Below are 25,795 nucleotides of genomic sequence, written 5' to 3' on the forward strand. Positions count from 1 at the left end.
AGGTTGACGGTTTAAGTTCAAAGTTACTTTTGGTCATAGTTAATTTTTACATTGCAGTTGTTCAAAACAAAAGAGCTTTGCTGAGTGAAGTCCATGAGTGAAGTCCTCTTGTAAAAGTCTCTGCCACTTTTCCTCACCTCCAAGTAGAATTTTGACAATATTTCAATTATTGCTCTCTTCCAGTTTTTTGATGTCCTTTGGTATGTTTTTCTCTTGTAAATATGCATGAAGAATATCCGGTGAAGTTTTGGTAGCCTTTTGGGTGTTCAGCGCATCTTTCTCTTTCAAAATTCTCTTTCAAAATATATCTTCCGCTTTTAATCTTCCACTTTAAATCTTCCGCTTTTAATGAAGCAAACCTCATGGCCATGTTTGCATACAAACTGTCACAGTCACTCGCTAGCGCAGAAGTTTTGTTTTCGATGTGTCCCTTTTCCAGCTGTTCCATATATTTAATGTGGAAGATTAAATGTATGAATATATCCAGTGAAGTTTCGGTAGCCTTTCGGGTCTTCAGTGCATCTTTCTCTTTCAAATTCTCTCTAAATTTTCCACTTTTAATGATGCAAACCTCACAGCCATGTTTGTGTACAAACTGTCGCAGTCACTCACTAGTGCGGAAGTTTTATGTCTCCGACATGTCTCTTTTCCAGTTTTTCGATGTCCATTGGTATGTTTTTCTCTTATAAACATGCATGAAGAATATATAATAAAGTTTTGATAGCCTTTCGGGTGTTCAGCACATCTTTAGTTTCAATTTTCAGTTTATCTATTTACTGCTTAAACCTAGCACTGGATCTTCTCTCTTTCCTGGCCCACAAAGAAATGATTATGCGCATGCACAGCATAAAAGTTTTGTCACTGGACCTTCACATGAGCTCCGATGTGTGGCATGATGTCTTGACAACAATATTGCATGTTCATTCTTCATTGGAGAGAGTGGTGTAATACATGGAGGATAATCGATATGATAATATTGCATGCCGTTAATAAACCTGCTAGTAGGGAATAGAATACATGTTTTTATTCCATGGAAAAAGTGGCCCGTATATATAATAATTATTGATGTGTGATACTCATTTTTATTGAGAGTGAGACACACTCAAGTGCTGACAATTATTTGGGAATAAGACCCACACAGAGTGCTGACCACTACACCACCATGTGTGTGTGTTTTACTGGGAAAAGGAAATATACCACTTGTATTTTCCAGGACATGCAGATTCAAAACCGTGACACAAATCTCTATATGTCACTCATGAGGTAACTGATGAATTGTTTTGATAAATCTGGGTACTTTTTGTTTGTGAATGTGTCTGTATAATAAAAAGAATATCACACGTTAGGTTGAAGATATGAAGTTTATCATCTTGCGTTGATAAACATATTTTTCATATGAAATACATTGCGGATCTGAGTGACATATTTTCCAATATTTCACTCTGATGACGCCACTCCCAGTGTTTTCCCGCTGACTAGATGTGCGTTGTCAAAATGGTGAACCAGTTGAAATTTAAAATTCTTTTGATTACCTTGCATTTTTTTGTGTGGATGTGTCCAAATAATATAAACATTACATGGTGGTCTGAAGATATGAAGTTTATCTTTGAGTGTTGAAAATATTTTCACTCGTTCAATTCGCTCACTTGTGAATATATTTACCACTCAAAGATAAAACTTTATATCTTCGCGCAACCGTGTAATCTATCTATCTATCTATCTATCTATCTATCTATCTATCTATCTATCTATCTATCTATCTATCTATCTATCCACAGTACTGTACCTATCAATTCTGTACATTATTGAGGATGATAATCACTCAAGGTCCTACTGGTACCTTCTATTAAAGGTCCAAATCGCTGAAGCACTGATCTCAGTTGAGGACAATATTCATGCAAAGTCCCATTGCTGTACTCTGTTGAGAACGAGAATCAAAATACTCATGCTGTTTTCTACTGAGGATGAGAATTACTCAGGGTCAGATGCTGTTCTTGTTAATGCCAGGATCAGACTACACAAATTCAGTCCAATTTTGACACAAATTTGTCATGGCTGACATATTTCCAGTGTCGAGCCCACATATGAATGCCGGGCCTTGTATCTAGCATGTCAGAATTTTTTGTATTTTCTCACCTAATTTAACAACTTCTCTGACATGTTCCTTGACATTGATAAATAGGATGACAGAGTGTTCTTGTGTCATTATTTTTGTGTCTCATTCCCGAGCATGCAACAGGATCTTCACAAACACACAAACCACAGAGAAAATACCAATCTGAACAAATGTGTACATCCAACCTTGCCCGCATACTCACTCAATCTCTGCTCTGTGCATGTTCAGCTACGGTATGTCGACAAACCCACTAAACTTGGCACGGTGTTTAAAAAAAAAAGTGTCACAAAACCAGCCAATCATAGACTTGGAGAAAGTAATCCTGATTGGCTGTTAGCATGCAGGCAGAGGCAAGCGTGTATAGGACAGAAACTGAGCTAACGTACAGGCAGTGTTGAATGTGCATACCTTTACCTGCAAAAGTTCACCACATAACACATGGAGTGTGATGAAGCAGTACTTTGGTCTGGAGAAGCTGGTGAAGGTGGACAGTGAAGTCTGTGTTGCCATTTCACACATATCCACCAATCATCCTTCTCAACTGGCACCTGGGAAGTAATGGAATCGAATGGAAGGAGACGCTTCTTGCCCAGCATTTAGGTATGCCTGTACAATCACTTCTTTTAACCAGCAGTCACAGGTTGAGAACACTTGGACCACATCACAAACAAACTACAATACATTATTATTTGTATAGATAAAACATTATATTACATTATTATGTCATATCTTGTTTGGGGAACAGTTCTGAATTCTCTCAGAATCTGTGTTGATTTGGAACTTGCATTTGTGAGAATAATCTGAAATGCAGCCAATGGTTATGAAAGGTTGCTCCTTAAACAGCTCACAATAGCATTTTTTTCCAGAGAATGTGACATTTCAAATTTAACATCCTGTACCTGTAAACAGGGAAATTACGTATAAACTGTACTGGACTCAAGCTCTAAAGGACTGATTTGGCCCCCCTTGGTTCAGACATACGTTATCATTATATCCACATTCACTGGATATGAGCAATCGCACACTCTGATTGGCTACTCTGCTACTAGGCTATCAGCTCATATATCGTGAGTAGAGAAAAACAAAATGGTGGAACATTTTGCTGAACCAACTGAGGATGAAATAAAAACTCTACTCGAAAACAAAACCCCCCAAAATACAAAAAAGCAGCAAAATGTGAAAGAAAAGTATTTGATGGCAAGAACGTACTCGTATCTTTTTACAATTTTTTAAGAATTATTACTACAGCATTTTTCACAAATTGCTACTGTCATTTCGCCAGTTTGTTTACATTCTTCATCTTTATGCATTAAATTTTTTAGACTGGTTCAAAATCTCAAAGACGTTTGAAAATGACATCACTGAAATGTCCATGGAAGAATTAAATAAATGTCTAAAGCTATTCTATACTTTGGCACAACAGCAAGACGGCACTTTCTACAAAAAAACAACAACACAAAAGTCAATTGGTGCAGCCATTAGTAGGTTTTTAAGAAGTCTGCCTAAGTGGAAATGATTTTGTCAGACAGTTTGTAGAAAGTTTTCATTTATCAAATTTGCAAAAAATAAAAATAAAGATGCTCTGTTTCTCAAAATCCAGTGAATGTGGATATAATAAAACAATTACTCCACTCAATCTCGTTGTACATGGCTTATAGCCGACTCGGTGCTACGTGCCTCGTCAGCTATCAGCTCATGTACGACTCAATTTCATGGAATAACAGTTAAATATGTATGTACCATATGGCCACATGTTTGTGGACACCTGATCATTACAACCATATGTGGTTTTTTTTGAATATCCCATTCCAGATTTAGTTCCCCCCCTTTTGCTACCAATTCACTCCAAAGGTGTTCAGTAGGGTTGAGTTCAGGACTCTGTTCAGGTTACTTGAGTTCTTCCACACAGACTTCGGCAAACCATGTCTTCATGGAGCTTGTTTTGTGCACAGGGCATTGTCATACTGGGACATGTTTGGGCCCCTTAGTTCCAGTAAAGTGAAATCTAGACAATTGTGGCAACAGTTTGTGGAAGAACCACATATTGGTGTGATGGTGTGGTGTCCACAAATATTTGTCCATATAGTGTACCATTATCTGTTATATGTGTGAAAATATTATGTATTTTTACAAAGTTAGTGTTGCTTCCAAAACCTGTGCCTGAGTTGTAATATGAATATATTGATGATATAAGTGTCATGTATGTCAGTATATGTGTGTGGGAGTGTATATATGTGTTGTGTGTGCATGTATGTAAATGTGTATGTGTCCAGGTCTGGTGTGTATACTCTGTGTGTATGTGTGCGTACGCATTTATACCTCAGACTGCTTACTTGCCAAAGTCTGCATTCCACATCACTGCAGTACGGCTCCAGAGCGCGCACACTAAAAGTCAGTTGTACAGGAAGTTGCTTGGCTGCACAGGGCCGCTGATGAAGCCAGAATGCTGGAACGTGATTTGGAGGAGAGTGAACTGATCCTTCTCTATTCTCCTACACAATGACACAACGTCTGCATAAACACTCTCAATCTAGAAGAACATAAATCACTGTCATATTTCACACTGTAGCTAATTAACCAACCAAAAAACACAGATTTGATGCCATTTGGGATTTATACGGATGTGGATTGTGTTTAGCTTTAGTTTAACTTACAAGAAAAGTCTGTGACAAAAAGTGGAAAGTATACACTATTTAGGAAATTCAAAGAAGTTATGCCCTTAATGTTATACCAGTATAGATAGTGACACCATAAACTACATTATTCTGAGATGGAAATCATCTCATCTCATTATCTCTAGCCGCTTTATCCTTCTACAGGGTCGCAGGCAAGCTGGAGCCTATCCCAGCTGACTACGGGCGAAAGGCGGGGTACACCCTGGACAAGTCGCCAGGTCATCACAGGGCTGACACATAGACACAGACAACCATTCACACTCACATTCACACCTACGGTCAATTTAGAGTCACCAGTTAACCTAACCTGCATGTCTTTGGACTGTGGGGGAAACCGGAGAACCCGGGGGAAACCCACGGGGAGAACATGCAAACTCCGCACAGAAAGGCCCTCGCCGGCCACGGGGATCAAACCCGGACCCTCTTGCTGTGAGGCGACAGCGCTAAACACTACACCACCATGCCGCCCCAATTTTGTAGTATGACTTATAAATTAAATAACCTGTAATAACTGGCTGCATTTCAACCAACTCAAATATTTAACAACCTTTTGTTACTTTTCACATTCATTAAAGGAATGGACAGAAAGTATATAGAAAGGATACATCTGTACAGAGGTTGAATATTTTAGTTAGCTAAATATATAGCCTACTAAGGTCAAAGCACTTGGTGTAAATCATATAGAGTTAAAATAGTGATTGCAGATGTCTAACAACATTAATCCAAAGGGGAATTGAAGATTATTTTTTAAACTTTTTCATTTCTCCTCAAGTTGAACCCTGATTAACGGAATACAGATAAGATTGTATTAATGATGTTCCCTAGTAAATAACCTTGACAGTGAGAGCAAAGTCATCTCATAAAGCTAAGTGCACAGATACAGTATTTATACAGTGCCTTGAAAAAGTATTCATACCCCTTGAACTTTTTCACATTTTTCCACCTTACAACAACGAACTTAAAGGTCCCATGGCATGGTGGTTTGTTGATGCTTTAAACGGGCTCGTGGAGGCTTCCGGATGTTATATCCACAGCGTTTCTTGAAATGAACCCTCGGCACGTAAATATAGCCTCCTGGGAGAAAGCCCCATTTCAGCGCTTTTCCCAGTGCGTCGTTTTGCTAATGAGAAGCAGGAGGCGGGGAAGGGTAGAGGGTGGGGGCGGGCCATGGGGGGAGGGGGAGGGGCTTGACCAAGCTGCACACACACATACTCGCTGCTATCAGCGCCTGTAGCCACGCTGCTAAGACAAAACTCCGTTCTCCCTCAGACTCCTTTCGTAAACTCAATGTGACACAGAGAACAGAGAGTGAGAGTGTTCGGAGTGGTAGTTTACGAACGTATAATACCCTAGGCTTGAACACGCACTCCATAACCAAAGAGGATAGAAGCAGCAACTACAGCAACATATCGCTTATCCAACAGAAGACATGCATTGTGGAGCAATAGTCAAACATAAGCTCATAAGTTACAGTCAATTTCCAGACTAAACTCAGTTTAACAGAGCATGCTGCATGCTCTTTAGTTTTGTAGCGCAGATTACCTGGCTAACTGCAGGAAGCGGTTAGCTGCACAGCTAATGTAGCCATTGCTAGGCTAACGCACCAATTTTAAAACACGGCAAAATGACCAGTTATACACTTACTTGTTTGGTGTTTGTTGCTGATGCAGCAGGGATGCTTGGTACGGACCCAGGCTTCAGTGACAGTTGATGTTCAAAACCTGGCCTGTACTGTCCCAAGTTGTGGAAACATTCATCAGGAAAATGCTTCCTACAAACATACACCGTCTTAGGTAGACTCGACGGCGTATTATTGAAGTAAATAAAATTAAGCCACTGCGTCTTCAGGGGCTCTCCCGTCGGCAGTAAAAACAGACTCTTTTCTGTGTTGTCACATCCATGTACAGCGCAATTTCCATGTTTCGCTCGCTTAGGTGATGCCATGTTGTTGTGTCCTCTATGGTCTCCTCACTACAACTGGGCGGGGCAATCCATACAGTGGGTGGGAATCCAGAGGGGGGGGGGGGGGGGCGTGGGGATCATCTCCCTTGCTGACGTAGTAAAGGGAAGAGCTTATCAACGCGCCGTTTTGACGCGCCATTCTCAAATGTTGGGCATAGTTTGGTTTACACATTATGAAATTTCTAGCCACTGGGGTGACTTAAGAAGGTCAGAGGAACTCATTTTAACGTTAAAAAACCTCAGAAAGTGAAAATTTCATGCCATGGGACCTTTAAACATTTTTTATTGAGAGTTTGTGATAGACCAACACAGAGTAGCACATAATTGTGAAGTGAAACGAAAATGATAAATGGTCTTCAAAATTTTAAACAAATAAAAATCTGAAAAATGTGGTGCGCATTAGTATTCAGCCCCCCTGCGTCAATACTTTGTAGAGCCACCTTTTGCTGCAATTACAGCTGCAAGTCTTTTGTGGTATGTCTCTACCAGCTTTGCACATCTAGACACTGAAATTTTTGCCCATTCTTCTTTGCAAAATAGCTCAAGCTCAGCCAGATTGGATGGAGAGCGTCTGTGAACAGCAATTTTCAAGTCTTGCCACAGATGCTCAATGGGATTTAGGTCTGGACTTTGACTGGGCCATTCTAACACATGAATATTCTTTGATCTAAACCATTCCATTGTAGCTCTGGCTGTATGTTTAGGGTCATTGTCTTGCTGGAAGGTGAATCTCCTTCCCAGTCTCAAGTCTTTTGCAGCCTCCAACAGGTTTTCTTCCAGGATTGCCCTGTATTTAGCTCCATCCACCTTCCCATCAACTCTGACCAGCTGCCCTGTCCCTGCTGAATAAAAGCATCCCCATAGCATGATGCTGCCACCACCATGTTTCACAGTGGGGATGGTGTGTGCAGGGTGATGAGCAGTGTTAGTTTTCCGCCACACATAGCGCTTTGCATTTAGGTCAAAAAGTTCAACTTTGGTCTCATCTGACCAAAGCACCTTCTTCCACATGTTTGCTGTGTCCCCTACATGGCTTCTGGCAAACTGCAAACGGGACTTCTTATGCCTGTCTTTCAACAATGGCTTTCTTCTTGCCACTCTTCCAAAAAGGCCAGATTTGTGGAGTGTACGACTTATAGTTGTCCTGTGCACAGATTCTCCCACCTGAGCTGTGGATTTCTGCAGCTCCTCCAGAGTGATCATGGGCCTCTTGGCTGCTTCTCTGACCAGTGCTCTCCTTGCTCGCTCTGTCAGTTTAGGTGGACGGCCATGTCTTGGTAGGTTTGCAGTTGTAGTTGCAGTTTTATAACCTAACCCTGCTTTAAACTTCTCCAGAACTTTATCCCTGACCTGTCTGGTGAGTTCTTTGGTCTTCATGATGCTGTTTGTTCTTCAGTGTTCTCTAACAAACCGCTGAGGCCTTCACAGAACAAGTGTATTTATGCTGAGAGTAAATTACACACAGTAGGACTCTATTAACTAATTAGATGACTTCTGAAGGCAATTGATTGCACTGGATTGTATTTAGAGGTATCAGAGTACAGGGGGCTGAATACTAATGCACACCACATTTTTCAGATTTTTATTTGTTTAAAATTTTGAAGACCATTTATCATTTTCGTTTAACTTCACAATTATGTGCTACTCTGTGTTGGTCTATCACATAAAATCTCAATAAAAAACTTTTAAGTTCGTGGTTGTAAGGTGGAAAAATGTGAAAAAGTTCAAGGGGTATGAATACTTTTTCAAGGTACTGTAATCCAAACAGTGCATAACTGCATATTTAGCAATTATTCACAGAAGATGAAGTGAATATTGGTGAATAATAACTGAGACAAAATCGAGGTTATTATTCACCGATATTCAATGAGCCTGAGACGGATCATTGTTTTAGTTTAAATAACTAAACTGGTGATTATTTTTAAAAAAATTGTTTTAAAAAAATAATCTATTTCAACCTTCAAAAGCAGCATGCAAATGTAATGAGAGACTTGTAGGCTTGCGGCATGCATGCAGACTTCTGTTACTTATCTATGCTGAGTCACATAAAATACTTTGTTTTAAAATTGATAAAATAAATCACGATTCTACCTTACCTTTGAATAGTTTTAGACCAAACTTTGTAGCATCTTTCGTCCATTTAGGAACAGCATTTTATTTCATAATTTGTAATTATTCGTTACTTACGGTGTCGAAGCAATTGGCCACCGCTGTGCCGAGTCGCTCGAGGTGATTATTGAGAAATAGTCCAAATTGCTTGAACAATCAGCATGTACGATTTCCTATAATCACCTGTGTATTTATACTAAATAATGTATAACCTGTTATAGCCCAGATTTGTTACTGCATTAAAATTATTTTTAATGAATTATAACAACACAGGAAATCATAGAGGGACAGATAGTTGGTTCTTTGTTTGAAGACCAGTGACGGCCTGTAGTGCCTTGGTGCCTCAGGATACCTTATGGCTCTGTAGGGTCCCCTATGGAATTGTTTAATCTCTAAGTAGTTGTTGTTGTTGTTGTCTCATCTCATTATCTCTAGCCGCTTTATCCTGTTCTACAGGGCCGCAGGCAAGCTGAAGCCTATCCCAGCTGACTATGGGCGAAAGGCGGGGTACACCCTGGACAAGTCGCCAGGTCATCACAGGGCTGACACATAGACACAGACAACCATTCACACTCACATTCACACTTACGGTCAATTTAGAGTCACCAGTTAACCTAACCTGCATGTCTTTGGACTGTGGGGGAAACCGGAGCACCCGGAGGAAACCCACGCGGACATGGGGAGAACATGCAAACTCCACACAGAAAGGCCCTCGCCAGCCACGGGGCTCGAACCTGGACCTTCTTGCTGTGAGGTGACAGTGCTAACCACTACACCACCATGCCACCGTTGTTGTTGTTAATAATAATAATAATAATAATAATAATAATAATAGGCGGCACGGTGGTGTAGTGGTTAGCGCTGTCGCCTCACAGCAAGAAGGTCCGGGTTTGAGCCCAGTGGCCGGTGAGGGCCTTTCTGTGCGGAGTTTGCATGTTCTCCACGTGGGTTTCCTCCGGGTGCTCCGGTTTCCCCCACAGTCCAAAGACATGCAGGTTAGGTTAACTGGTGACTCTAAATTGACCGTAGGTGTGAATGTGAGTGTGAATGGTTGTCTGTGTCTATGTGTCAGCCCTGTGATGACCTGGCGACTTGTCCAGGGTGTACCCCGCCTTTCGCCTGTAGTCAGCTGGGATAGGCTCCAGCTTGCCTGCGACCCTGTAGAACAGGATAAAGCAGCTCGAGATAATTAGATGAGATAATAATAATAAAGGTGGCATGGTGGTGTAGTGGTTAGCACTGTCGCCTCACAGCAAGAAGGTTCTGGGTTCGAGCCCAGTGGCTGACAGGGCCTTTCTGCACGGAGTTTGCATGTTGTCTGCGTGGGTTTCCTCTGGGTGCTCCGGTTTCCTCCAAAGACGTGCGGGTTAGGCTAATTGGTGGCTCTAAATTGACCGTGAATGTGAATGGTTGTGTGTTTCTGTGTCAGCCCTGTGATGATCTGGCGACTTGTCCAGGGTGTACCCCGCCTCTCACCCATAGTCAGCTGGGATAGGCTCCAGCTTGCCTGCAACCCTGCACAGGATAAGTGGTTATGGATGGATGGATAATAATAATAGTCATGTTTTTGAACACACATTTTTAATGAGATTTGACTTGTAAAGCATGTAGTGCTATTTATTAGCTAGTGTTCGCTTAAATTGTAAAAGTATTGAGAAAGAAAAGAGTTGAAATTCAGCCATCCACCAAAGCACTTGATTTATTTGACAGCGCCCAAAGAAGAACATTTCAGCCAGAGGTCTTTTGTTTTTTGCTCCAGTAGCCTCAGCTAACATCTTTTATTCCTTTGTAATAATACATTAAGCAGAGTTACAGCGGTGCTCTATAATTCATTGACTATTCTCTTTATAGATGTGAAGAGGCACAAATCGCTTCATTGCAGTAATGAGCACCAACAATGGGCAAAAAGGATCACAGGTCTTTTCTCTCTTTTGAAAAGAACAAAAGAATCAGTGATATATTTAAAGCATTTTTCTCTTTTGTCTGACTTCCTCAGATATCCAGTGGCTAGAAAACAAATATCATAGCAGCCTTCCAAAGCCAGCTAGCATGCAAAAGTAATCAGTCTGCATCACTCATCCAAGGTCTCAATGATCTTGATGAGTTTTGTGCCAGGATGACATCAAAGCAAGAGGAAAAAGACTTAGAGCCTGCAATTTCTTTGTAATCTACACCCTTTTCTAACTTATTTACAAGGACCGATTCCTGGGATGGCATCTTTTTGCACAGTGAATGATTTGATTGGTATGAAAGATTTAAACTCTGTTTTAGTAATTCATAATTTACCCACTGATGCTCTTCCCATAACAAAGCACAAAGCAGCCCAGCTACAGTAGTGCACTTTGCTGAGTTTACTGACATCCACGGTTCAAGCAAATAAGTCAACAAAGCCTCTGGCACTGAAAGTTTACCGAGCACCCTAGTTGGAGTTTGCAAGCTAGGGAAGAGCATGCAGTGATAAAATGGCAGAATAAAGGGTAGAGCTGCACACTTTTTTCACAAAGTATATACAGAATAACTCTGCAGTGGAGGCCAGCATGAGTTTAAAAACAAAGATTAGCCAAGTATCGAGTAAACGGAAAGCAAAGAAGCCTGAAGGGGGGAGAAAAAAAAAGCTCTTTACCATTCTTTACCAGTTTGTACATTTTCATAAGGGCAGATTTTCATAAATGATTCTATGGAGCAGCCATGAATAAATGATGGTGTAGCAATGCTGAAGATACAAAGCTGCAATTTTGTAACACAGCAGCCAGAGGCAGTACATGCAAGTCTCTTGAGGCTGTTCTACAAATCAAGGTCAAAATCCTCTAAGAGCAATTCTTTACTCTTAAAACAGGCAGCGATCCAAACCAAGCTATACTAGAGACACGAGGCAACAGGAGAAACTAGGACTAGAAACTATAAATGGAGGAAAACAAGGGTAAACATGGCTTGGAATTACAGTATACACATGCAGGACTTAAATAGACAAAAGCAGACAAAAAAAGTTTATATATCTACACACAGCAGTAAAGAAACACAATGAACCAAATGACAAGGAACAAGTGAAATAATATGTAATATTTATTATACGAATAATTCCTTTTCTCCTTCTTTCGGCTGCTCCTGTTAAGGGTTACCACAGCAGATCATCATGATCCGTATATTTGATTTGGCATAGGTTTTTACACCGGATGCCCTTCCTGACACAACCCTCCTCAATCTACAGTATCTGGGCTTGGGACCAACACCAAGTATGCACTTGTGCGGTTGTGCAACCCCAGTGGCTGGGTATTTTTACCTAAAAAGCATGCCTTTAAACTATCAGAGGAAACCCACACAGACACAGGGAGAACATGCAACCTCCACACAGAAAGGCCCCCGTCAGCCATGAGGTCTGAACCCGGAACCTTCTTGCTGTGAGGTGACAGTGACCATACAATTTATTTTAACCAACCTAATAATATTGTAATAATTACATATTTAATTTTTTTTATTCATGCTGAAGGACTTAAGAACTATCTAGTAAGTAATCAATTATTATTATATCATTTTCCCCCAGGCGGCACGGTGGTGTAGTCGTTAGCGCTGTCGCCTCACAGCAAGAAGGTCCGGGTTCGAGCCCCGTGGCCGGCGAGGGCCTTTCTGTGTGGAGTTTGCATGTTCTCCCCGTGTCCGTGTGGGTTTCCTCCGGGTGCTCCGGTTTCCCGGTTAGGTTAACTGGTGACTCTAAATTGACCATGAGTGTGAATGGTTGTCTGTGTCTATGTGTCAGCCCTGTGATGACCTGGCGACTTGTCCAGGGTGTACCCCGCCTTTCGCCCGTAGTCAGCTGGGATAGGCTCCAGCTTGCCTGTGACCCTGTAGAATAGGATAAAGCGGCTAGAGATAATGAGATGAGATGAGATTTTTCCCCATGAATGATCTACTTAACAGGTGGTACAGTGGTGCAGTTGTTAGCGCTGTCTCCTCACAGCAAGAAGGTTCTGGGTTCGAGTCCAGTGGCCTTTCTGTCTGGAGTTTGCATGTTCTTCCCTTGTCTGTGTGGGTTTTCTCCAGGTGCTCTGGTTTCTCCCACCGTCCAAAGATATGCCGTTAGCTAAACTGGCTACTCTAAATTGTCCATAGGTGTGTGCGTGAATGGTTGAGAGGAGAAAACCGCTATACGGGAATAATCCAGGAGAAGGCAATGGGAAACCACTACTGTAATTCTTCACAAGAAACTTTGATGGCAGAAGCTGCCAGAGTGGACCTGCCATCAGGCAGAACTTTAAAGAAGAGAATCTGCTTAACAAAAGTGTGCAGAGTTGGAGGTATCATATACACATTACTAATGGCATTTAGCAGACACTTTTATCCAGAGTGACATAGAACATACCCAGAGCAGCCTGGGGAGCAGTTAAGTGCCTTACTCAAGGGTACTTCAGCCATTCCTGCTGACCCAGGGAATCAAACCAATGACCTTTTGGCCTGAAAGCAGCTTTTTTAACCATTAGGCCATGGCTTCCGTACACAAATCATCTCATCTCATTATCTCTAGCCGCTTTTATCCTGTTCTACAGGGTCGCAGGCAAGCTGGAGCCTATCCCAGCTGACTATGGGAGAAAGGCGGGGTACACCCTGGACAAGTCACCAGGTCATCACAGGGCTGACACATAGACACAGACAACTATTCACACTCACATTCACACCTACGGTCAATTTAGAGTCACCAGTTAACCTAACCTGCATGTCTTTGGACTGTGGGGGAAACCGGAGCACCTGGAGGAAACCCACATGGACACAGGGAGAACATGCAAACTTTGCACAGAAAGGCCCTCGCCTTTCGAACCCAGACCTTCTTGCTGTGAGGTGACAGCATTAACCACTACACCACCATGCCGCCCTACACAAATCATATGATGATCAAATCTATAACCAAACAAAACACTCAAAATAAATCAATTTGATCAAAACACTGAGCACAGTGACCATACAATTAATCACTCATCTCATTATCTGTAGCCTCTTTATCCTGTTCTACAGGGTCACAGGCAAGCTGGAGCCTATCCCAGCTGACTACGGGCGAAAGGCAGGGTACACCCTGGACAAGTCGCCAGGTCATCACAGGGCCGACACATAGACACAGACAAACACTCACACTCACACCTACAGTCAATTTAGAGTCACCAGTTAACCTAACCTGCATGTCTTTGGACTGTGGGGGAAACCGGAGCACCCGGAAGAAACCCACATGGACACGGGGAGAACATGCAAACTCCGCACAGAAAGGCCTTCACCGACCACGGGGCTCGAACCCGGACCTTCTTGCTGTGAGGCGACAGCGCTAACCACTACACCACCGTCCCGCCCCAGTTAATCACTATTGTACAGTATTTTATATGTACTCATACAACCCCGATTCCAAAAAAGTTGGGACAAAGTACAAATTGTAAATAAAAATGGAATGCAATGACGTGGAAGTTTCAAAATTCCATATTTTATTCAGAATAGAACATAGATGACATACAGTATCAAATGTTTAAAATGAGAAAATGTGTCATTTAAAGAGAAAAATTAGGTGATTTTAAATTTCATGACAACTTCACATCTCAAAAAAGTTGGGACAAGGCCATGTTTACCACTGTGAGACATCCCCTTTTCTCTTTACAACAGTCTGTAAACGTCTGGGGACTGAGGAGACAAGTTGCTCAAGTTTAGGGATAGGAATGTTAACCCATTCTTGTCTAATGTAGGATTCTAGTCGCTCAACTGTCTTAGGTCTTTTTTGTTGTATCTTTTGTTTTATGATGCGCCAAATGTTTTCTATGGGTGAAAGATCTGGACTGCAGGCTGGCCAGTTCAGTACCCGGACCCTTCTTCTACGCAGCCATGATGCTGTAATTGATGCAGTATGTGGTTTGGCATTGTCATGTTGGAAAATGCAAGGTGTTCCCTGAAAGAGACGTCGTCTGGTTGGGAGCATATGTTGCTCTAGAACCTGGATATACCTTTCAGCATTGATGGTGTCTTTCCAGATGTGTAAGGTGCCCATGCCACACGCACTAATGCAACCCCATACCATCAGAGATGCAGGCTTCTGAACTGAGCGCTGATAACAACTTGGGTCGTCCTTCTCCTCTTTAGTCCGAATGACACAGCGTCCCTGATTTCCATAAAGAACTTCAAATTTTGATTCGTCTGACCACAGAACAGTTTTCACTTTGCCACAGTCCATTTTAAATGAGCCTTGGCCCAGAGAAGACGTCTGGGCTTATGGATCATGTTTAGATATGGCTTCTTCTTTGAACTATAGAGTTTTAGCTGGCAACGGCGGATGGCACGGTGAATTGTGTTCACAGATAATGTTCTCTGGAAATATTCCTGAGCCCATTTTGTGATTTTCAATACAGAAGCATGCCTGTATGTGATGCAGTGCCGTCTAAGGGCCCGAAGATCACGGGCACCCAGTATGGTTTTCCGGCCTTGACCCTTACGCACAGAGATTCTTCCAGATTCTCTGAATCTTTTGATGATATTATGCACTGTAGATGATGATATGTTCAAACTCTTTGCAATTTTACACTGTCGAACTCCTTTCTGATATTGCTCCACTATTTGTCGGTGCAGAATTGGGGGGATTGGTGATCCTCTTCCCATCTTTACTTCTGAGAGCCGCTGCCACTCCAAGATGCTCTTTTTATACCCAGTCATGTTAATGACCTATTGCCAATTGACCTAATGAGTTGCAATTTGGTCCTCCAGCTGTTCCTTTTTTGTACCTTTAACTTTTCCAGCCTCTTATTGCCCCTGTCCCAACTTTTTTGAGATGTGTTGCTGTCATGAAATTTCAAATGAGCCAATATTTGGCATGAAATTACAAAATGTCTCACTTTCCACATTTGATATGTTGTCTATGTTCTATTGTGAATACAATATCAGTTTTTGAGATTTGTAAATTATTGAATTCCATTTTTATTTACAATTTGTACTTTGTCGCAACTTTTTTTGGAATCGGGGTTGTACAAAAATGTCTACACTGTGCAGTAAATTAGTCTACTCTGGTGAAATCATCACACCTTGTCTCCATTCTTGCTTTATGAGAAGTAAAAGAAAATCCCAAATCCTTTACCTTCCTCCTCCAAGAATCAAATTAGTGATTGGATTGGATTTTGGTATTTGTTTTATAGGAGTCTATGATATTGGTGCACATATAGAGATGTTTGTCCCCCTTTGGAACCAAAACATCCGCTATAGTTGTTTTCTCTCCTTCTGTTTCTATAATAAAGATTATTTGAGAATTTGACTTATTGTAACTCTTTCATCCAGAGGTTGTATTATAGCTCCTTGCTGGACTATAGTAGAGGTTAACTGGAGGACATCCTGCCACCTTGTGGTTCTACTGTCCACTACAATAAGCAAATAAAGGTTTCAATCCAGAGTCCATCAGATAAACTCGTGTCCGCTCTATTCAAAATAAATGCTTGAAAATATTTACTAGTATTTGAGGCAAAGAGGTTCAAAGAATAGTAGATCGGGTCTGTTTCGTAAACGGATGAACACGGGTACAAAATCCAGTGGAAGTATTGATTCTGGCAGTAATTATGTAGTTTTAGTGTTTAATATTTAGTCATTTGGTTCCTTTTATTTTTAGCCTGGCATCATGAGACCCAAATTATGATGTGGTGTGCCTTGTAATTTTGAGTTCATTAGCACCTGAGAACTATGGAACTTGGTCAATGCCTTCAAACAGGAAGATGTTTGGGAAAAGAGTAATACACAACTTGGGAGAAAATACAATGGTCTACTTTAAGTGGGGTCTCAGTTACATTCAGCTGATGAAAAATATTACGGTCAAATTAGTTAACATATTTTAAATTAAAACTAAAGGATTTTTCTCCCATAATTTTTTCAAAGTTATAAAATGCAAATGCATCAATTTCCTGTATTTTAATTTGTTTCTCAAAATGTGGTGGTTTACAAAAGCCTTTCTCTTTCTTTGATGTGCTTTGGCTAAATTAAAGTTTCAAGCAATTATGAATTCATGAACATTTAATCCAGTTATGCTAATTATTGCCTTTTTTTAACACTGTATAAGCTTAATAAAATTAATTTAAGTAACTTTGGTGGGAATGTGAGTGTAAATAGCTGTCTGTCCTTCAGCGTTCGCCCTGGATAGACTGGTAACCTGTCCAGGATGTACCCTCTACTGGCTCCAGCTCACCCACAGAACAGTACAGAAAATGACTGAATGAATGAACTTTGATAGGATGTCGTCATGCATGCTAGTAGCTAGCTAGTATGTTACAATTAGCCTAACATTAAAGACACCAAAAAGACATTTTCCCTAGCTGAGAAATACTTTATCACTCAGTGGGGAAGATTTTGTGCTAGTTAGCAGAAGGTTGTGAGTTCAGATCCCAAGACTGCCATAAAGCCACTGTTCACTATTTAGCTACAGTCATTTGCAAGTCATTTTGGGAAAACAGTTAATAAACATGAATACCATGTGACACTTTGATTAAAATTCTACATTAATTATTCATCAGTTACATTTACATGTAAATGTCATTCATTCATTCATTCATTCATATTCAGTGACTGGTTTATCTTGATCAGGGCTGCAGTGGCTCTGGAGCCAGTAACAGAATCGCTGGGTACAAGGTGACAGAACTGACCCGAGATCACAGGGCACCATGCACATTCACACTTTTGAGCAAATTTAAAGGAGCCAGTCCACATACACATTTCTGGACAATCTGAAGAAATCTCACAAGGAGAGAACATGCACAGAAACTCCACACAGATAGTAACCTGAGCTCAGGATTGAACCAGGAACCCTGAAGCTGTGAGGCAGCAACACTACCCACTGTTCCACTGTACTGACCCATGTAAAAGTCAAACAAATTCAAATAAATGCATCATTCGATTCTACACCAGAGGAATAGAAGAAGAAAATGACTCAACTCTGCAAAAAAATGTCCTATAGAAGTTCTATAGGACTCGGTGGAACTCTATAGGACTTTTTATAGAACTCTGGTGTTCTATAGGCTTTCAGCATGGTTCTATAGAGCAAGAAGTTTCTATAGGCTTTTCTCAGCGTTTTATAGAACTTGCCAAGTGTGTTCTTTAGGACAGAAAATTTCTATGAAAACTTAAGTTCTATAGGAAATCTACAGTATGTTTGAACATTATTTATTAACTTGGTGTTTTTGTGTCTACTCAAGAATATTTCCTTTATATGATGGTGGTGGGCGGCACGGTGGTGTAGTGGTTAGTGCTGTCGCCTCACAGCAAGAAGGTCCGGGTTCGAGCCCCGTGGCTGGCAAGGGCCTTTCTGTGCGGAGTTTGCATGTTCTCCCCGTGTCCGCGTGGGTTTCCTCCGGGTGCTCCGGTTTCCCCCACAGTCCAAAGACATGCAGGTTAGGTTAACTGGTGACTCTAAATTGACTGTAGGTGTGAGTGTGAATGGTTGTCTGTGTCTGTGTCAGCCCTGTGATGACCTGGCGACTTGTCCAGGGTGTACCCTGCCTTTCGCCCGTAGTCAGCTGGGATAGGCTCCAGCTTGCCTGCAACCCTGTAGAAGGATAAAGCAGCTAGAGATGATGAGATAAGATGAGATGATGGTGGTGGCACCACTGTTGAGTAAACCATACTAAAGGAACTGGAGAAAGCCCAGAGGATCCCAGACCATATACAGCTTGCTGGCATGCAATATGATTTGTCTTTTTGAACTTTAGGTTGTAAGTATGGCTAAAATGTCATGACCATGTCATGTTGGGTGAACAGTGATGCCCAACATTAATGTTGTATTGAGCATGCACAAACATCAGGGTACACTAAATGGCCAAAGGATTGCGGACACTTGTCCATCACACCCGTATGAGGTCCCCATAATCATAAAGGATGCTTAATAACATTACAGTTTCCCCTTCAGTGAAACTAAGAGGTCCAAACCTGTTCCAGCATGACAATGTCCTTGTGCACAAATGTCCATGAAAACATGGTTTGCCAAGATTGGAGTGGAAGAACTTGAGTGTCCTGCATGGTCCCTTGACCTCAACCCCACTGAGCACGTTTGAGATTAATTGTGCCCCAGGCCTCCTTCCCTGACATCAGTGCCTGATCTCACTAATGCTCTTGTGGCTGAATGGGCAAATCCCAACAGTCATGTTCCAAAATCTAGTGGAAAGTCTTCCCAGGAGAGTTGAGGCTATTACACCAGTGAGGGGGAGTAAATCTGGAATAGGAAGTTGAAAAAGCACATGTGGCCAGGAGCCCACAAACCTTTGGGCATATAGTATATACTTTTTGATGACTACATAGTAAAAACTTTGACGTAAAACACACATTATGAACTTGATTGTAAAATTATTCATACATCTTCGTAAACTGGTTTGCACATTTTTGCGGCTACCTTTTTGTACTTGCAGGTGTATTATTGATCTGAGATACCCAAATTAACCACTTAGCTAACTACCTAACTTTATAAATTTCTGTACTGTGTATTTTTAACACAGGTCATAATACAACAATACTGGAATATAGTGCAAACAGCAATATAAAGTACATAAAATACATTTTAAAAAGTTAGAAAAAGCAGTAAATAATGTACATACAATTCAAGACACACAGCTAAAGACCTCAAAGGCTTCAGATGTTTTGACAGTAATCGACACAACACCATTACTAATTGATGCCATGTATGGAGTGAGGAAACCAAAAGAGAAATCAATATTCTCTGTACAACTATGGAAACCATTTGATCAGATGTTATTCTTTAAATCTGAACATCAGCTTCTTGACCATCGCACCCATATGAGGTCCTTCCCCTATATGTGTGTGTGTGTGTGTGTGTGTGTGTGTAGTAATGTGCAAAAGTCTTAGGCACCCTATTTTTTTTTCATCCAAACTTATTTTTTATAGATTTATATTTTATGACTTCTACATTATCGGGTCAGTGCAAAAACATTTTAGAGTTCCAAACGTTCGTTTTACAGCACAAAATTAAATGTTACAGAAAAAAAGGTTGTATCTGAGCAGCATATTACATAAGAGAGCACTTTTCAGATTAAAAAAGAAAACATAATGAAGGCGACTGGGTTTTACTGCAAAATTAAGAAGCGAGTGTGACAGTCAAAGTGTCCAGAAGAACTGTGGCTGGTTCTGTAAGATGCTCAGTAAAACCTACAGCTCATTTCCTTATAAAACTGCACTCACTGGACCTGAGACTACTATTTTTTTAAGCAAAGGGTTGTTGCACACCCAATATTGGCTTTGTTTCATTTATGATGGCTTACTGCTGTTTATAGTATTTTTTTTTTTTTTGGTGAAACATTTCATTTCATTATTTTTAAGCCATTTTTGGTCTACAGCATATATATATATATATATATATATATATATATATATATATATATATACACACACACACATACAGTGTATATATATATATATATACACACACACACATACAGTGTATATATATATATATATATATATATATATATATATATATATATATATACACACACAGTGGGGGGGGAAACAAGTATTTGATCCCTTGCTGATTTTGTTGGTTTGGCCACTAATAAAGACTCGATCAGTCTGTAATATTAATGGTAGGTGTAGTCTAACATGCTGAGACAGAATATCACAAAGAAAATCAAGAAATCGACTTTAAAGAATTTGTATTAATTTATTTGCATTTTATTGAGGAAAATAAGTATTTGAACCCTCTTGCCAAAAGGACTTAGTACTTTGGGGCAAACCCCTTATTAGCAAGCACAGAGGTCAGACGTTTTTTGTAGTTGATGACCAGGTTTCTGCACATATTAGGAGGAATTTTGGTCCACTCTTCTTTGCAAATGACCTCTAAATCATCAAGATTCCGTGGCTGTCGCTTGGCAACTCTGAGCTTCAGCTCTCTCCATAGATTTTCTATAGGATTCAGGTCCGGAGACTGGCTGGGCCACTCCATGACCTTGATATGTTTCTTCTTCAGCCATTCCTTGGTTGCCTTGGCTGTATGCTTTGGGTCATTATCCTGCTGGAAGACCCATCCACGACCCATTTTAAGCTTCCTGGCAGAGGGAAGGAGGTTTTCACTTAGGATTTTACGGTACATGGCTCCGTCCATCCTCCCATTGATACGGTGAAGTAGCCCTGTGCAGAAAAACACCCCCAAAGCATAATGTTACCACCTCCATGCTTGACAGTGGGGATGGTGTTCTTGGGGTCATAAGCAGCATGTCTCTCCCTCCAGACACGACGGGTTGAATTGATGCCAAAGAGCTCAATTTTGGTCTCATCTGACCATAACACCTTCTCCCAGTCACTCTCCAAGTCATTCAGATGTTCATTGGCAAAGTTCAGGTGGGCCTGCACATGTGCTTTCTTAAGCAGGGGTACTTTGCGAGCACTGCAAGATGTTAGACCATTGTGGTGTAAAGTGTTACCAAGTGTTTGCTTGGTGACTGTGATCCCAGCTGCTTTAAGATCATCCACTAACTCTGCCCGTGTTGTCTCGTCTCGTCTTCTTCCGCTTATCCGGGACCGGGTCGCGGAGGCAGCAGTCTAAGCATGGAAGCCCAAACTTCCCTTTCCCCAGACACCTCGGCCAGCTCCTCGGGAAGAACACTGAGGCGTTCCCAGGCCAGCCGAGAGACATAGTCCCTCCAGCGTGTCCTGGGTCTTCCCCGGGGCCTCCTCCCGGGGGCACATGCCTGGAACACCTCCCCAGGGAGGCGTCCAGGAGGCATCCGAAAAAGATGCCCGAGCCACCTCAGCTGGTTCCTCTCGATGTGGAGGAGCAGCGGCTCTACTCCGAGCTCCTCCCGAGTGACTGTGCTTCTCACCCTATCTCTAAGGGAGCGCCCAGCCACCCTGCGAAGGAAACTCATTTCAGCCGCTTGTATCTGCGATCTTGTTCTTTCTGTCATTACCCAAAGCTCATGACCATAGGTGAGAGTCGGAACGTAGATCGACCGGTAAATTGAGAGCTTCGCCTTTTGGCTCAGCTCCTTCTTCACCACGACGGACCGGTAAAGCGACCGCATCACTGCGGAGGCTGCACCGATCCGCCTGTCGATCTCACGCTCCATCCTTCCCTCACTCGTGAACAAGATCCCGAGATACTTAAACTCCTCCACTTGAGGCAGGACTTCTCCACCAACCTGGAGAGGGCAAGCCACCCTTTTCCAGTCGAGAACCATGGCCTCGGACTTGGAGGTGCTGATTCTCATCCCAGCCGCTTCACACTCGACTGCAAACCGCCCCAGTGCATGCTGAAGGTCCTGGTTTGAAGAAGCCAACAGGACAACATCATCCGCAAAAAGCAGAGATGAAATCCTGTGGTTCCCAAACAGGATTCCTTCCGGCCCCTGGCTGCGCCTAGAAATTCTGTCCATAAAAATTATGAACAGAACCGGTGACAAAGGGCAGCCCTGCCGGAGTCCAACATGCACTGGGAACAGGTCTGACTTACTGCCGGCAATGCGAACCAGACTCCTGCTCCGTTCGTACAGGGACCGGACAGCCCTTAGCAAAGAGCCCCGAACCCCATACTCCCGAAGCACCCCCCACAGAATACCACGGGGGACACGGTCGAATGCCTTCTCCAGATCCACAAAGCACATGTGGACTGGTTGGGCAAACTCCCATGAACCCTCGAGCACCCTATGAAGGGTATAGAGCTGGTCCAGTGTTCCGCGACCAGGACGAAAACCGCATTGTTCCTCCTGGATCCAAGGTTCGACTATTGGTCGAATTCTCCTCTCCAGTACCCTGGAGTAAACTTTCCCTGGGAGGCTGAGAAGTGTGATTCCCCTATAATTGGAGCACACTCTCCGGTCCCCTTTCTTAAAAAGAGGGACCACCACCCCAGTCTGCCACTCCAGAGGCACTGTCCCCGACCGCCACGCGATGTTGCAGAGGCGTGTCAACCAAGACAGCCCCACAACATCCAGAGACTTGAGATACTCAGGGCGGATCTCATCCACCCCCAGTGCCTTGCCACCGAGGAGCTTGCAAACCACCTCAGTGACTTTGGCTTGGGTAATGGACGAGTCCACCTCTGAGTCATCAGCCTCAGTCTCCTCAGTGGAAGACATGACGGTGGGATTGAGGAGATCCTCAAAGTATTCCTTCCACCGCCCGACAATGTCCCCAGTCGAGGTCAACAGCTCCCCACCCGCACTGTAAACAGTGTTAGCAGAGTACTGCTTCCCCCTCCTGAGGCGCCGGACGGTTTGCCAGAATTTCTTCGAGGCCGACCGATAGTCCTTCTCCATGGCCTCCCCGAACTCCTCCCAGTTCCGAGTTTTTGCCTCCGCAACTGCCCGAGCTGCAGCACGCCTGGCCTGCCGATACCCGTCGGCTGCCTCAGGAGTCCCGGAGGTCAACATGGCCCGATAGGACTCCTTCTTCAGCTTGACGGCATCCCTTACTTCCGGTGTCCACCACCGGGTTCGGGGATTGCCGCCACGACAGGCACCGGAGACCTTGCGGCCACAGCTCCGAACAGCTGCGTCCACAATGGAGGTAGAGAACATGGTCCACTCAGACTCAATGTCCCCCGCCTCCCTCGGAAGCTGGGAAAAGCTCTCCCGGAGGTGGGAGTTAAAGACCTCCCCAACAGAGTGCTCGGCCAGACGTTCCCAGCAGACCCTCACCATACATTTGGGCCTGCCAGGTCTGTCCAGCTTCCTCCTCCGCCAGCGGATCCAACTCACCACCAGGTGGTGATCAGTTGACAGCTCAGCCCCTCTCTTCACCCGAGTGTCCAAGACATAGGGCCGGAGATCAGATGACACGACTAGAAAGTCGATCATCGACCTCCGACCTAAGGTGTCCTGGTGCCACGTGCACTTATGGACACCCCTATGCTCGAACATGGTGTTCGTTATGGACAAACCGTGACTAGCACAGAAGTCCAATAACAAAACACCACTTGGGTTCAGATCGGGGAGGCCGTTCCTCCCAACCACGCCCCTCCAGGTGTCACTGTCGTCGCCCATGTGAGCATTGAAGTCCCCCAGTAGCACAATGGAGTCCCCAGTCTGAGCACCCCTCAGTACCTCTCCCAGGGACTCCAAGAAGGCCGGATACTCTATACTGCTATTTGGCCCATAGGCACAAACAACAGCAAGAGCCCTCTCCCCAATCCGAAGGCGCAGAGAGGCAACCCTCTCGTTCACTGGGGTAAACTCCAACACATGGCGCCTGAGCTGGGGGGCTATAAGCAAGCCCACACCAGCCCGCCGCCGCTCACCACGGGCGACTCCAGAGAAGTGGAAAGTCCAGCCCCTCTCGAGGAGCTGGGTTCCAGAGCCCAAGCTATGCGTGGAGGTGAGCCCGACTATCTCTAGCCGGTACCTCTCAACCTCCCGCACAAGCTCAGGCTCCTTCCGCCCCAGCGAAGTGACATTCCATGTCCCAACAGCCAGCCGCTGTGTCCGGGGATCAGGTCGTCGAGGCCCCTGCCTTCGACTGCCACCCAATCCACATTGCACCAAACCCCTACTGCTACCTCTGTGGGTGGTGAACCCACAGGAGGTCGGGCCCACGTCACCTCTTCGGGCTGAGCCCGGCCGGGCCCCATGGACAAAGGCCCGGCCACCAAGCGCTCGCATACGAGCCCCAACCCCGGGCCTGGCTCCAGGGTGGGGCCCCGGCTGCGTCCTACCGGGCGACGTCACGGTCCTGGATTTTTTCTCCATAGGGGTTTTTGGTGAACTGCTCTTGGTCTGGCCTGTCACCTAGGACCTGTCTGCCTTGGGAAACCCTACCAGGGGCATAATGCCCCCGACAACATAGCTCCTAGGATCATTCAAGCACACAAACCCCTCCACCACAATAAGGTGGCAGTTCTAGGAGGGGTGCCCGTGTTGTATTAGGTCTATTTCTCACCATTCTCATGATCCTGGAAACCCCACGAGGTGAGATCTTGTTTGGAGCCCCAGACCTAGGTCGATTGATGATCATGTTGTGAGTCTTGTACTTGTGCACAATTGCACCAACAGTTGTCACCTTAACGCCCAGCTTCTTGCTAATGGTTTTGTAGCCCATACTGGTCTTGTGCAGGTCTACAATCTTCTCCCTTAAATCCACAGAAAGCTCTTTAGTCTTTCCCATGTTGGAGAGTTTGGAGTCTGACAAACTGATTGATTCTGTGGCCAGGTGGCTTTTATACAAGTCATTAGTGATATCAGGTGTCTTCAATTTAGGTGATAAGGTAATTTGGAGAGTCTAACTTGTCTGTATTAACAAGAACTCTTGATGGTTACTAGGGGATCAAATACTTCTTTTTCTCAATAAAATACAAATAAATTAATATAGATATTTAAAAGTTATTTTCTGGATTTTCTTTTTGATATTCTGTCTCCACATGTTAGAATACACCTACCATTAAAATTACAGACTGATCAAATCTTTCTTAGTGGGTAAACCAACAAAATCAGCAAGGGATCAAATACTTGTTTTCCCCACTGTACACACACACACACACACACACACACACACACACACACACACAGTGGATATAAAAAGTGTACACACCCCGTTAAAATGATAGGTTTTTCTGATGTTAAAAAAAAATGAGACCACGATAAATTATTTCAAAACTTTTCCCACCTTTTAATGTGACCTATAACCTGTACAATTCAATTGAAAAACAAACAAATCTGTTAGGTGGAAAAACATAAAAAAAAAGTACAATAAGCTGGTTGCATAAGTGTGCACACTCTTAAACTAATACTTTGTTGAAGCACGTTTTGATTTAATTACAGCATTCAGTCTTTTTGGGTCGGAGTCCATCAGCCTGCCACATCTAGACTTGGCAATATTTGCCCACTCTTCCTTGCAAAAGCGCTCCAAATCTGTCAGATTGCGAGGGCATCTCTTGTGCACAGCCCTCTTCAGGTTACTCCTCAGACTTTCAATTGGATTTAGGTCTGGGCTCTGGCTGGGCCGTTCC

At 43.2% G+C, this 25,795-nt stretch overlaps 1 protein-coding gene across 1 annotated transcript in view; it reads left to right on the forward strand.

The window, feature by feature from the left end:
• The first annotated feature begins 2,564 nt into the window (after nt 1-2,564).
• znf644b (zinc finger protein 644b) overlaps nt 2,565-25,795 on the forward strand; it is a 138,485-nt gene continuing 115,254 nt past the window's right edge. The window contains exon 1 of the mRNA XM_060918460.1: nt 2,565-2,612. Coding sequence (XP_060774443.1) covers nt 2,565-2,612 — 48 coding nt within the window. The remainder of the gene's footprint in view (nt 2,613-25,795) is intronic.

This window comes from Neoarius graeffei, chromosome 4, assembly GCF_027579695.1.
Source record: "Neoarius graeffei isolate fNeoGra1 chromosome 4, fNeoGra1.pri, whole genome shotgun sequence".
Taxonomy (NCBI): Eukaryota; Metazoa; Chordata; class Actinopteri; order Siluriformes; family Ariidae; genus Neoarius; species Neoarius graeffei.